Below are 15,523 nucleotides of genomic sequence, written 5' to 3'. Positions count from 1 at the left end.
TATCATTTAACATACTGGTTTATTACTTTCAAAACCCCCAATTTACAAGACTCATAACCAATAATAAGAATATACTTTCCTGCAATTCCTTGAGAAGACGACCCGAGGTTTAAATACTTGGTTATCAATTTTAAAGGGGTTTGTTACTTGTGACAACCAAAACTTTTGTAAGAAAGGTTGATTGCTTGGTTTAGTAACTATACTTGCAACGAGAGTTTACTATAACCTCTAAACCATCAATCTTCAGTTTCTTCACACACTCAACTCAAGTCTCAATGGTCTCACTTCCACTCTCCAAGCTCTCATTGCTCGCATAGAGCCACCTTCTATTCCCACTCCTCAAGCCTCAACCTCTAGTGCCATGCCCTCTCAACCTTTACCCAACCCTAAAGGTGGCATCAACGCCATAACCTTGAGGTCCGGAACTCAATTGAAGGAAAGGGATTCAAAGGCACCTAGTCCAATGAAAGTTGCTCAAGGGGAAGATGGAGTTGAGATAGAAGAAATTGAAGAAGAGGAGGAGTCACATGTAATAGTTAAAGATGAAGACCCTCAACCAAGGAGTGAAGTCCCTAGAAAGGAGCAAATCTTGGAGGAAGTGGCTCAACCAATTCCATTTCCTACATTGGCAAGAAAGGCTAAAAAGCGTGTGAAACTTGACCCAACAATGGTAAAGATGTTCAAGAGAGTGGAGGTAACTATCCCCCTCTTTGATTCTATACATCAAGTGCCTAAATATGCGAAATTTCTTAAGGACTTGTATATGAACAAAGATAGAATTCATGAGTTGGAAACCATTCCATTGGGTAGTTCCATTTCGGCTTTGATGGGATCCATTCCGGAAAAGTGCGTTGATCCGGGTCCTTGTTTAGTTTCTTGCGTCATTGATGGAGTCCAATTCGTTGATTGTATGTGCGACCTTGGTGCATGCGTTAGCATTATGTCGCTTTCCGTTTATCATCTATTGAAGCTCCCACCGTTGAAGCGGTCGGCGGCTAGGTTTGTCTTGGCGGACAAGAGCATAATAACCGTGTCGGGTATTGCGAAAGATGTGTTGGTCAACATCAAGGGCTTGATATTTCCAATTGATTTCCATATCATCGAGATGCCACCAACTGAATCTGAGAGGGCGTCATATATCCTACTTGGGAGGCCGTTTTTGAGGACTTCTAGATTCAAGTTGGATGCCCATTCGGGAACCTACTCATTCGAGATAAATGGGAGAGTTGTAAGTTTTAGCCTAGAAGAGGCAATAAGACACCCACCGGAGAACCATTCCATATTCTGGTGTGATCTAATTGACAACATTGTGGCGGAAGTGCATTATGCAAAGCTAGAAGAGAAACATATGATTGAAGGAAATAGTGAAGATCCAAGTGAAGAAGTTCAAGTGACAAGCTAAGAGCAAAAGCTAGAATTGAAGCCATTACCACCCCACCTAAAGTACTCATACCTTGATGAAGCCCACAAGTTTCCAATGATCATAGCAAGGGAACTAAATCCTCAACAAGAAGAGAAGTTGCTATGTGTTTTGAGGAAGAACAAAAGGGCAATAGGGTGGAGTTTGGCGGATCTAGTGGGGATAAGTCCCCAAGTGTGTGAGCACTAGATCTTTTTGGAAGAAGAAGCTAGACCCGTGAGACAGCCTCAAAGGCGATTAAATCCTACTATTTTGGAGGTTGTCAAGAAAGAGGTAACACGGTTACTTGAGGCGGACATCATCTACCCTATTTCGGATAGTGAATGGGTAAGTCCCGTTCAAGTTGTGTCTAAGAAGTCCAGGATAACTACAATCAAGAATGAAAGCAGAGAGCTCATAGCAACAGGGGTGCAAAACTCTTGGCGAGTATGCATAGACTACCGAAGGTTGAATTTGGCCACTAGAAAAGATCATTTTTCACTTCCGTTTATCGATCAAATGCTCGATCGATTATCCGGTAAATCTCATTATTGCTTCCTAGATGGCTATTCGGGATACTTCCAAATACACATTGCTCTAGAGGACCAAGAAAAAATAACATTTACTTGCCCTTTTGGAACTTATACCTACAAGCGTATGCCATTCGTTTTATGCAATGCACCGGCAACTTTCCAAAGGTGCATGATGAGCATCTTTGCGAATTTTCTAGAGCAATGCATGGAGGTATTCATGGATGATTTCACGGTATATGGTGATTCTTTTGATCATTGCTTGGATAATCTTGAAAAAGTTTTGGAAAGATGTACTAAAACCAACCTTGTCTTAAATTTTGAGAAGTGTCATTTCATGGTCAAGCAAGGCATTTTTTTAGGACATATTATTTTGAAAGATGATATTTCCGTAGATCCAAGCAAAGATTAATGTCATATCTAGTTTGCCTTACCCATCTTCCCATAGGGAGGTCCGCTCTTTCCTTGGACATGCAGGATTTTATCGGAGATTCATAAAGGATTTTAGCAAGATAGCATTGCCTCTCTCAAAGTTGTTACAAAAAGATGTTGAGTTTGATTTAAGCAAGGAATACATGGAGGCTTTCGACAAGCTCAAGGTAGCATTGACCCAAGCTCCCATTGTGCGGGGGCCAGATTGGAGTCGGCCATTTGAAATAATGTGTGATGCTTCAAATTTTGCCGTGGGAGCCGCGTTAGCACAACACGAGAGTAAGAATCCATATGTCATAGCCTATGCATCAAAAACATTAGATGGAGCCCAATCCAACTACACTACTACCGAAAAAGAACTTTTGGCCATTGTTTTCGCCTTGGACAAATTCCGAGCATATCTACTTGGTTCAAAGGTGGTAGTGTACTCAGATCATGCGGCATTAAAGTATTTGTTGGCTAAGAAGGAATCCAAAACGAGATTGATTAGATGGGTTTTATTGTTGCAACAGTTTGACTTGGAAATCAAGGATAGGATTTGTACGCAAAACCTAGTGGCGGACCATTTAAGTCGCCTTGAATACACAAAAGGCGATACTACTCCTATCAATGATTCATTTCCCTTTGAGGGCTTGCATGCAATCTCGAAAACCATTCCTTGGTATGCACTAATTGCCAATTACTTAGTATCTCGCTCCTTCCCTCCTAATCTCTCCAAACACAAAAGGGATAAGCTAAAAAGTGAATCCAAATACTATGTGTGGGATGACCCATACCTTTGGAGATGTGGGGCGGATCAAGTAATTTGGAGGTGCATTCCACAAACCGAATTCCACTCAATCTTGGAAGCTTGCCACTCCTCTGAAGGAGGAGGTCATTTTGGACCTCAAAGAACGGTGAGAAAAATCCTAGATTGTGACTTTTGGTGGCCAACTCTTTTCAAGGACTCTTCTCATTTTTGTAAATCTTGTTCTTAATGCATTAGATTTGGTAATATCTCTAAGAAGGATGAAATTCCCCGACGAACCATGCTATTTTGTGAGATTTTTGATGTGTAGGGAATTGACTTCATAGGGCCATTCCCAAATTCTAATGGTTTCCTCTACATTCTACTCGCCGTTGATTATGTATCCAAATGGGTGGAAGCAATACCCACCCGGACGGATGATGCTAATGTGGTCCTTTCTTTTCTGAGAAATAATATCATTTGTAGATTTGGGTCGTCACGAGCAATCGTGAGCGACCAAGGTTCACATTTTTACAATAAAAGAATGGAAGGGCTAATGAGGAAATATGGCATCATGCATAAAGTAGCCACGGCCTACCACCCACAAACAAACGGCCAAGCCGAGGTTTCCAATCAGGAGATCAAACGCATCTTAGAAAGGATTGTGAAACCCAATAGGAAAGATTGGAGTGCGAAGCTCACCGATGCATTATGGGCCTACCGAACGGCATATAAAATGCCAATTGGCATGAGTCCCTTTCGGTTGGTGTATGGTAAAGCTTGCCATTTGTCAGTGGAAATAGAGCACAAGGCGTATTGGGCCATCAAGGAGTGTAATCCGAGTTTTGGTGGAGCTGGAATTGAGAAGAAGCTACAATTAGCAGAGTTGGAATGTTTAAGTCTTGAAGCTTATGAGAACTCTAGACTTTACAAGGAGAAAATGAAAGCCGTGCATGATAGGAACATAAGAGGCAAGGAATTTAAAGCCGGTGATCTAGTCCTTCTTTACAATTCTAGGTTGAGATTGTTGCCCGGTAAACTAAGGTCAAAATGGGAAGGCCCATATCAAGTAGTGAAGGCGGAACCCTATGGGGTTTACCCTTTGCGCCATCCCTCAAGTCCGGATATCTTCAAGGTCAATGGGCACCGCCTCAAGTTGTATCATGGTGAGCAAATGAAGAGCAACAAAGAGATTGAGGTATTCCTTTTGGAAGATGCACCTCTTTGCAAAGAGCAATGAACAAGTGAAAGTCCAACTTAAGGACATTAAACAAAAGTGCTAGGTGGGAAACACCCCACCATGGTGAGATCTATCTTTTTTACCCTTTTGTATATAGCTTTTCATACTCTTAATTGGTTTGTGATTGCTTAGCTATAGTCTTATTAGATTAGATTTAATTGTAAATACCTAGGATATTTTACTCATGAAGACTTGCATTGATTTTTCCATGAATGGTTTGATTGTGTGGTGGAAGAACACCCCTCTTTAGGTCTTGCATTGATTTTAGGTATTTTTGACCTCTTTGGCTTGTTTGGCCAGTGGATACATGATAATTAGGCATTTTTCTATTCAATTAAAAAAAAAAGGGGGGGGGCACGCGTGCGCGCTGTGCGCGTACGCGTCCCTCAGTCTTCGCAGGTCCTGGGCAATCCTCCAGAGAGTTGTGCAAAATTTGGGCCAGCTTTGGGCCCTGGGCATAACCAACATCACGTGTGCACGCACCATGCGTGTATGCGTCCATGGCCATTCGCACAAAAACACGCGTGCACGCACAAGCCGCGTACGCGTCACTACTGCGTTCTACGACCCTGGGCCATCGTCCAGAGAGTTGTGCCCTGGTTGGGCCAATTTCATGCTACTGGCCCAGCTCCCCTCACGCGTGGGCGCACTAGGCGCGCACTCGTACTTCGCCCATCACGCCAATCGACACGTCAGCACACCATGCGCGTCTGCGTCGACCGCTAAATTCTATTTTCTGGTACTTTTTCCCAAGAGTTAGGCCAGAGTTGTGCCCAACCTATGCTGAGGGCACAACTTCTATGCACGCGCATGCGCACCTGGCGCTCGTGCGCACACGGCGCTCGTGCGCACACCCACATTTCCCGATTTCACGCACATGCGCATCATGCGCGTCCGCGCCCTTACTGATTTTTGCCCATACACGCGCACGCGTACATGGCGCGCTCTCGTCGGTTTCGCGAACCAATTGAATTGGAGCGCGCCTTTCTCCTTCATTCTTTGTTCCTTTCTTCTTACCATCACCCCCCTCTTCACTTCTCACCATCTCTACCACCTCTTCTCCACCACCACCTCTGGTGGACCCACAGCTCCCTTTTCCCTCTTCTCTCTCTTACTCCTCACTAACCTTTCTCTCACCTCCATAACCTATCTCTTCTTCACCATCTAAAGGTACTTCCCTTTCTATTTTTGCTTAGTTTTCTTTGTTTCCTTTTTACCTTCCCTTAGCTACATTCCCTTACTTTTCCACCTTGTAGTTGCATTCATGTTTTCTTTGTTTTTTGCATTTTCTTTTCTTATTTCTTTTCATTTTCTCATGGGTGTTCTAAGTGGAGCTTACTCTTGCATTGATGAGTTTGTTTAATTTACTTGCTTTCTTTTGTATTTAGTGGTGTGATATGATGATTGATGATGCTTTATGGGATGCTACATTGCCACTCCTCTCAAAAATTTTTGTCATTAAAGGGATGCACACCAAGTGTTTGATGAAAGACCCATATGACTTCATGGAATTATTTTGACTAAGTGTTCTCTATTTTTGGTGTTCTTTCTCATTCACTTGTTTGTTCATGTATGCATTGAGCTTACTACATTTCTTGTTTTATTTCTACATGCTCATCCCCTATTTTTTTACTTCTTGTTGTTGATGTTAAGAGTGTGTGCTTCTCATGCTTCTTATTTGCATGCTTATACCACTCATGCATCACATGCTAGTGATTAGCTATGATCTTCATTATTGCCTTAGTTACATGTTGCAGCTGTCATGTATCTAAGCCATTTATTCTTTTGTGCTTTATCACTTGTATGATTACTCTTTCTTGGCGCCTCTTTAAGCTTAATTTCACCATCTTTTCTTCTTTTCTAGGATGGTGATCAAAAGAGACAATGAAAAGGCACCCAAGAAGACACCGTCACGGTCCACTAGCAAAGCACAACTAGGACCCAAAGCCAAGCCCCTCTCTAATAAGACAAGGAGCGTTGCTAACATTGATGTTTCGGAAAAGGACAATCCGGCGAGGGATCCGAACAAGTTCCCCAACCGATATTGTGAACTTGTCTTCCCCTTGATCAAACCAAGGAACTATCATGCAGAGCCCCTTCTAGCCCCTCCGGCTCATGTCATACCACTCATTATGCCCCGCATCAAACGACGACAATGGGAATTCCTATTGAGGAAGCCACGGGAGGCGAGCTTGTCATGGGTGGTTGAATTTTACACCAACTACCACTCCTCTTCCCTTACATCGGTATTTGTGCGCCGAAGGCAAGTTCCCGTCACGGAGGAGGACATTCAAAATGTGCTTAAGACCGGACCATTAGCAGAAGGGGTTGATGCTTATCAAGAGATTTTGTCGGCACGGTGCCAACGTGCGTTTGATTAGGATGCTATCCTCAAGGTCATTGCCATATCCGAATCATTCTGGATTCGAGGAAGGATGAGGCCCCAGCCCAAGGGCATCACCGCACGCTTTCTCACCAGAGAGGCTTAAGCATGGGCCCAAATTCTAGCCCACTACGTGCTCCCAAGCACCCATGGCTCATCTATCACTGCCAAGTTAGCCTTGTTGGTTTGGTGTGTCCTCACCAAGAGACCGGTGTATATTCCCCGTCTCATTCGCCAATCCATGGGCCACATCCACGCTAAGGGGAATCTACCCTTTCCTGCTCTAGTGACCGACTTAGTCGCCGCAGCCGGTGTTCCCCGAGAGACCAAGGATAGAAGGGCCATGATCCCGGTGGATGGATATGTCGTCCCAACCGAGAGATATCTTTATCCTCCGACGGACACCGAAGAGCCACCCCTAACCGTCCCCATGAGCATCCCCTCCACATCTTTCGCACCACCAAAATCACCCATGCAACACATAGAGGAACTCCACAAGAAGCTTGACCGTTATGAGCAGCGTAACCAACGCCGTTACACTTTTGTCAAGAAGCTTCTAAGTTGCCTAGCACCACCTATGGAAGAACCAGAAATTTCCACGTCCACTGGCACCGATAATGAAGAAAGCGACGATGAAGAAGAGGATGGACTTTCGGAAGCCGATCCACCACTCCGTCTCACTCAAGGCACGAAGGACCGTGCCAACTACTAAGTGTGGGGAGGTCAGTCGGCCGACCGGTCTTCGTAGGTAACACCCGAATAAATTGCTTGAATTTTTTTTCTTAACTAGAGTAGATTGCATATTAGGTCTTTCATTTTTTGGCGTCTTTTGCATATTAGTATCTCTTAATAAATCCACTTGGTTAGAGCGATAAACTCTATTCTAGAAAACTAGAATTTTAGGGCGACCCTACCAATTTTGAAATTTGAAATTCTTTTGATGCGTAGCTTGTTTGAAGAATGTATTTTGGAACATGGGATTTGAGCCAAGAACACAAGCAAGCGAGTTTTGAGCATAATGGTGTGGTTACATCTTATAACCACTTATTTTCCCTTCTTATGTGCAATTATTCTCCTCCTACGATTGTGATCTTTGATTTGTTTAATTCTATATGTCCATTATTCCTTGTATTCATGCATGTATATGATTGAGGCCATCGTTTCTTTTAGCCCACTTACCCAAATAGCCTTACCTTTTATCTTCCTTTGTTAACCAATTTGAGCCTACGATTGACCCACTTTGTTCTTAATCTAGCACATTACAAGCCTCAAAGCGAAAAATAATAAATGTCCTTTATTTGGATCTTTGATTAGCTTAGGCTAGTGTATGTGTATCATTCAAGTGTGGGAATCTTGGGACATTGGGGGAATAAAAGGGTAATTTTGTATTTGTTGTAAATACTGGGAATTGGGTACATGCTCATGTATTGATTAAATGTAAAACCTTGTGCATTGATATTTTTGTATATATTGCAAGAAAAAATATGAAAAAGAAAAGAAAAAAATAGAAGAGCAAGAAAAGAAAAAAAAAGAAAGAAATAAAAAGGGGACAAAATGCCCCAAAGTAAAATCAACAAGAATCAATGCACGAGTGTTGTGAAATGAAAAGAAAATGCATGTGTATGTTAAAAAGTGAAAGAATGGGTAATTAGGTTAGCTTTAAAATTGTATGAGATGTCATAGGTTAGGTGAGAAGTTTAAGCTCGTCAAAGATTCAAATCTCAAGCTCACTTAACCAAATATGCATCCCTACCTTGACCCTAGCCCCATTATAACCTAAAGAAAAGACCCATGATACTTGTATGCATGCATGGAATATATGTTGATTGTTAGAAGAAAAACAAATTTTAGAAAAGCATGAAGTAGGGGAGGATTGAGTGATCAACCCTACACACCGAGCGAATAGAGTGCAAATACTTCCAGGGAGGGGTTCGAAGCTCAACTCCTTGTTCCCGGCTCTCGCAAGCGCTCTTCAAACAAGTTATGCATATTTCACTTTGATGACTAGAATTGGTAGAGTTCATACATTGCCCATCATCTTGCCCTATGTGCATATACATATATGTCTTCTAGAAAGAGTGAATTACTCTTGGCCAAGTAGATAGTAGCATACACCCTAGTTGCATTCATGTAGGTAGATCGCATCACATGAGTCCTACACCCTTGTAGTCCTTTGATCTTTTGCTTTCCCTTAGCATGAGGACATGCTAGACTTTAAGTGTGGGGAGGTTGACAAACCCCATTTTTAGGGTTTATCATGCAAAGAATCTAAGGGTTTTATCAATGATCTTCCACACTTATTCATATAAAACTGCATGATTTTGTGTCTCTTTCCCATTTTTCCTCATAGATGAAAATGTGTTTCTTTTGAATCAAAATTGATACATTGTAATCCTCCTCAATTACCATTAGATGCCTTGATTCGTTTGTTGAGTGATTTCAAAAGTTACAGGGCGAAAATGGCTAAGAGGAATGAAGGAAGCATGTATGAATGGAAGGAGCATGGAACAAATTAAAGAATTGGAATTTCCACATGCACGCGCACGCGCACCGTGCGTGTACACGTGGATGCGTTCATCCAAAGCCAACGTAGTGGAGCTGAGCGAGGAGCCGGCGCGCCTATATGGCTGGGCCATATCCCTTATGACGCTCGCGCGCACGGTACGCCTGCGCACAGATCGCAAAAGAGCCCAAGGACGCATACGCGTGCACTGCGCGTACGCGTCGATGTGCGCACATGATTTTTTAAATGAAACATGTAACGACCCAACTTCCAGAACGTCATGATCGTACCGAAAGTAAGGCGTTACCAACCTACTTTCCTTTATTAACTATTTACTATTGAGCCTCTAGTTCGATATCGCGATCCAGTTTTAGTAAAAATACCAGAAAATTTTATTTTTGTTTATCAAATCATATATCAAGCATCACCAAATAATAATAATCATATAATTATTAGTAAATATTATACAAACAAATTCAAGTGTAACTTAGATACAACTCCTATCCCTCTTTATAAAATAAAATCTTAAGCAACAAAGGCGAGGGAATTCTATGAAAGCAACTCAATTCAAAAACTTAACTCATAAATAAGGTCTAACAATCGCCCGCAGCTTCAAACTGAGTCTTCAAACCTGTATCATTAAAAGGGTGGAAGATTTTGGGGAGAGAACAAACCACACGTTCTCAGTAGGGAATGGGAATGCCGTAAAAGTAATGATTAACATGCAAATAATTAACATACTCAAGGAAACTATATTTTTATCAAACCCTTATGAAAATACTATTCTTAGTTTTACTTTAACTAATTATTTACCTCTTCCAAAGAAAATCTCTAAGCTCAAAACAAATTCCAAAATATAAAATTGGTCACATTAAGCATTTTTCAACCACACAATTAATTTTCAATCACAACGTCAATTCTTACTCATCATCATACATTCACCAACTAATAGCACTAACAAAGATTCAATTCAACACACAAACAAGTCACAACAAGGAAAACAGCACAATCACAGGGAAGTACAACGAGCAAACCCAATCAAATGCAAATGCGCAAATAAGGATGATGCATGTCTAGTCCTAGTGCAGGTAATGAGCTCATCTGTCGATTTCTACCCGCTCCCGACGTAACCCGAAGCAGCTGAAACGGGTATGGTTTTTCAGTCAGCATAGGTACAGTTCTCACTAACCGACGTATACGTCATATCCTCTGTAAGCAAAGTCTGCCTTACAGGTGGCAGCATTCCAACCGTGTATGAAATCATATTCTCTTTAAGCAATCCTTGCCTTACATGTGCGGCATTCTAGCCATGTATGAATTAATATCCTCTGCAAGTGATCCCAGGTTATCAGTTGCAGGTACAGCTCTCAATAGCTGTGTAACACTGGAAAATGTTCTGTGGTCGTACCACTATCTATCTGACTGCCTTCACGCAGTAGATCATTACATAATCATTCTCATTATCATCATTCATCATCATTCTCATTATTCATCATCATTTTCACATTCTTATGCAGTACCTCTTTCTTTCTCTGTTCAATCATACTGTACAAACTTTACATCTTTCACTTTTACAATATCTTGGCTCAAGCCATTTCTCTTTACCATTCATTCATAAAAATCTCAATCATCAATTCAGTTCATAATCTCTGCTATGGCAATCTTGAGTCAAGCCAACTTTAAAACTATCTTTCATTTTAGTTCTCTATCAAAGACTCAAGGAAATCATTTATTTTTAAATTCATTAGACACTTTTCAAAACATAACCTTTCATTAGAGGTAATCAAATAAAACTCTTTCTCAAGTTTACTAACTTCACAAAGATTCTAAAATCATCTCTCTTACTATTCAAATTCAAATATTATTATTTCACCAAATTTCTAAAAAAATAATCATTTGCTTCAAGCTTAAAACATAATTCTTTTCATATTGAATCAATCTCAAAACATAATTTCTTTCTTAAATAATTTAATTTTGAAACATAAACCTTTCTTTGGTAAATCGAATTTAAAATAGAATAATTATTTTCTTTACTAAATAAAACGTAAATAATCATTTTCCAAGTCCAAGTCTTCTAAAATAACTTCTCAAATAAAACCTCAGATTTTATAAAATTTCAGCAGCACCTCCCCTAAAACTCGGACTTAGCCACCCTTACGGGTTCCTTCTTTCTCAACATCTCATCAACCTTTCTCAACAGGTATCAAATAAAGGTTCTCAATCAATCAAAAAATCCACAATTCGCTATTCTCACATAATCCATCAATCCAACTTCAAACTCATCAATTTATAAATTAAGTTAACCAAAAGACAAATAGTTCCTCATTCCCAAATATCCAAACACATTATCGCCCCACTTAACCAGAATTTTAGTAACATTGACACCAAAACACAAAAAATGTATTGTTCACAAAATCTTGGTTCTCCTATAATCAACTATTATGTTCACCCAAAAAGTCAACTTCATATAGTTTCCAATTATTACAAATTATCTTTATACTTTTAATAATAACTACATCAGTTTATAATTTAGATTTTAAGGAATTAATTTAACAGTCGATTTACAATCTCTTTACAAATCACAACTTCAAACCTAGCTTATCAAAAATTAATTCAACACCCAATGTATTGCTTACAAGCAAAATCAGATTCTCTAGCAAACATTCACCAAGCAATCCTCAATTCACATATTACTATAATCAAAACACAAACATAATGTACTCATAGCTAGCCCAGCTAGCCCAACTAATCAGAATTAAGTAAAGTAATCAAACCACTGATCATTGTCATAACAACCTCAAAAGTAGTCACAATTCACAGCCATAGCCAGGATCAATAAATCATGACATAGAAAATTAGTCCAGCCATCACAGAATTATTTATATACTCTTAAAGTTACTATATTATTTTAGAAAATCAGGTTCTCAAGACAGTTTAATCCTTTAAGTTCTAATCCTTCAATAACCACCAGATCAAATTTCAGCCAGTCACAAGTCAATTTCACAGCCATTCTGGTACATCGGATAACTAAAATCAACAGCAAGCACTTGTTTTCAGCAATTAGAATATAACCACAACTCAACCAAATTAGCATAATTACATCAAAATCAGAAAACCAATATCAATCACAACAGAAACCAAAATTAATCTTATCAATTAATCACTTACAACAACAAAACCTAGTAACGTTCACAGCAACAGTCCACACTCAATTCATCAATTATCCATACGACAGCTTTTCAATAATTAACCCAGCATATATCAATTTAATAAATTACACTAAACTAATCATTATTTTGACCAAGTAGTTGCATTTAGATAGGTTGCATTTAGGTAGTTTACATTGAATAAATGATAAGTACCCTTTTTTTTTCTCTTGATTTAAGCATGAAGACATGCTTGGTTTAAGTGTGGGGAGATTTGATGCACCACTATTTCGTGGTACATTTTGTGCTTAATTTAGGTGGATTTCACCCACTTCTCCCACATTTATCCAATGAAATAGCACGGTTTCATGATTATCTCTTAAATTGTGCTTAAGCGTGAAAACATGCTTTTTAGGCCTTAAATTAGTTGATTTTATTTCACCTTTGATTCCACTAGATGCCTTGATGTGTTTGTTAGTGATTTTAGGATTGAAAGGGCTAGGAATGGATCAAAGAAATGAAGAGAAAAGCATGCAAAGTGGAGAAATCATGGAAAATCAAGGATTTGGAGTGCTTACATCGACGCGCACGCGTAGCAGACACGCATGCGTGGAATGTGAAGTCGCATGGTGATGCGTATGATGCCAGGTCATTTTAGGCTAGTTTCACTATCCTTTTTCTTTGTTTTTAACAGGTTTTATGCACTTTCTTAAGTTATAAGTAAGCAATTTAGAAAAAAATTCATGCATACCTAGATTCATCCAACCATAGTTAATTTGATCCAATTTCATGAGAGTTATGCTATAATTACTTGTATGCTAAGAATGATGAGAATTCTCATGACTTTAGCAAGGCTTTGATGCATGTATTGGTTGATGACAGGTGAAGGAAGGCAGAGAAGAAAGTTGAAGAAGGTGCTTGGAAAAGATGAAGAAGAAGCAACGTTAGTGGCCAAGTTGGACCACCAACGTTGGCTCAAACATTGGAAGGAAGGCAGGGCAATTCTCTGCATGATTGCTGGTGCTCACGTTTAAGGGGACGTTGGCAAGCCAACGTTATCCCCAACGTTGTGATAAAAAGTTCAATTCTGGAGCTAAATGATGTTTGAGTGACGCGTACGCGTGAAAGAGCAAAATCTCCATATCCACGCGCAAGCGTGAGTCACGCGCACGCGTCACCTAACGAACGTTGGAGGTCCAATGTTGCCTCAAACGCTGCCTCCAACGTTCGCAATAAGAAGTGACGTTGGGATTTTTGCCAGTAAAGAATTTCATAAAAATAGTTGCGTTGTAGATATAGTCTCTAAACCAACAAAAATCCCTTCGTACAAACGTTTGGTTGTCACAAGTAACAAACCCCTTAAAAATTGTTAACCGAGTATTTAAACCTCGGGTCATCTTCTCAAGGAACTGCAAGGAAGTATGTTCTTATTATTGGCTATAAGGGTTGTAATCGGGGTTTAGAAGGTGAGAAGCAAGTGATTTGAATGACAAGTAAAGTAAATGGCAATTAAAATAAATAAATACTGTAAAGCAACTTTTGGCAAGGTAAGAGAAATTAGAAGTCCAACTTAGTTATCTCTCTCAACAATAATGAAAGTTGAATCTAAATTCCACTTAGTTAACCCTTACTAAAGCAAAGGAAAGTCAAGGGACTAATTAGTTTGACCTTCGAATCCTATTTATTTCCTAAGAAAAAGTTGGGATTATTGAAGTTCAGTTTAATTAGCAAGATAACGATTATCAATTATGCTGGGGTTGATAACTGTTGAGTTACTGATTTCTTAACCAGGACCAAAAGGGGAAAAGGTAAAATTGCTGGAATAAAAATATCCTTAGATAGAAAGCAATGGTAACACAAATTAAAGAAAAAGCAATCAATAACTGAAATACCTCAAATAATCATTAATTCAAATCATAACATGGAAAGGGTTCATAAGCCAAATTGGCAACATTTACAGATACGAATAAAAGCATTAAAGTGAAAGTAGCATAGAAACATAAATTAAAGTAAATACTGAACCTGGATCGAGAGTTACTCTTAAAAACTAAGAGAAGTCCTAAATCCTAATCCTAAGAGAGAGAGGAGAGAACCTCTCTCAAACTAAATCTAAATCATGGAAAGTGAAAATTGGCAAGCCCCCTCATGAATGGATGCATTCCCCCACTTTATAGCCTCTAATCTGTGTGTTCTGGGATAAAAACTGGGTCAAAAGCAGCCCAGAAATCATCCCTTGCGATTTCTGTTACGTTCAGGTCGCGGAAAGGTGACACGGCCGCGTCATCCATGCGGCCGCGCGGATTGAAGTTCGCAGATGCGACGCATCCGCGTGGCTCACGCATTCGCATCACCTAGCGTTAGGGAAACTATGGCATATTATATATCAAATCGAAGCCCCGGATGTTAGCTTTCCAACGCAACTGGAACCGCGTCGTTTGGACCTCTGTACTTAAAGTTATAGCCGTTTGAGTGCGAAGAGGTCAGGTTGGACAGCTTAGCAGTTTCTCCAACTTATTATATTCCTTCCACTTTTGCATGCTTCCTTTCCATCCTCTGAGCCATTCCTGCCCTATAATCTCTGAAAACACTTAACACACATATCAAGGCATCTATTGATAATAAGAGAGGATTAATATTAGCAAATATAAGTCCAAAGAAACATGTTTTCAATCAAAGCACATAATTAGGAAGGCAAATGTAAAACCATGCAAATAGTATGAATAAGTGGGTAAAGAGTTGATAAAAACCACTCAAATGAGCACAAGATAAACCATAAAATAGAGGTTTATCAACCTCCCCACACTTAAAACATCAGCATGTCATCAAGCTAAGCTCAAGAGAAACTATAAAGAAATGAAGAGGAATTGTAGAATGTATGAAATGCAGCCTATGTATATGAATGCAACTACATGCTAAGATGTTTCTACCTACTTGGTTAAAAATAAACAAATCTTTCAAGAACAAATATGAACTGGATTTCACTAATTCAAATCATAAAAATGAAGCACAAATAGATTTGTAAGAAGAAAATAGCTTATGAAAGCAGGGAACAAGGAATTGAGCATCGAACCCTTACTGGTAGTGTATACACTCTAATCACTCAGGTGTTTAAGGTTCGATCTCTCAATTCTCTACTAACCTTGCTTTCTAAGGTTTGCTCTTC

General features: G+C 39.7%; 1 protein-coding gene across 1 annotated transcript; it reads left to right on the top strand.

Annotated features, from left to right (window-relative positions):
- Window positions 1-361: 361 nt before the first annotated feature.
- On the top strand, window positions 362-1,402 carry LOC112742692 (uncharacterized). The gene has a single exon (XM_025791926.1). The coding sequence runs from the start codon at window positions 362-364 to the stop codon at window positions 1,400-1,402; it is 1,041 nt and encodes a 346-aa protein (XP_025647711.1).
- The last annotated feature ends 14,121 nt before the right edge of the window (window positions 1,403-15,523 follow it).

The sequence above is a fragment of the Arachis hypogaea genome, chromosome 14 (assembly GCF_003086295.3).
Source record: "Arachis hypogaea cultivar Tifrunner chromosome 14, arahy.Tifrunner.gnm2.J5K5, whole genome shotgun sequence".
In the NCBI taxonomy this organism is placed as follows: domain Eukaryota; kingdom Viridiplantae; phylum Streptophyta; class Magnoliopsida; order Fabales; family Fabaceae; genus Arachis; species Arachis hypogaea.
This window is presented reverse-complemented; position numbering and strand designations above follow the sequence as displayed.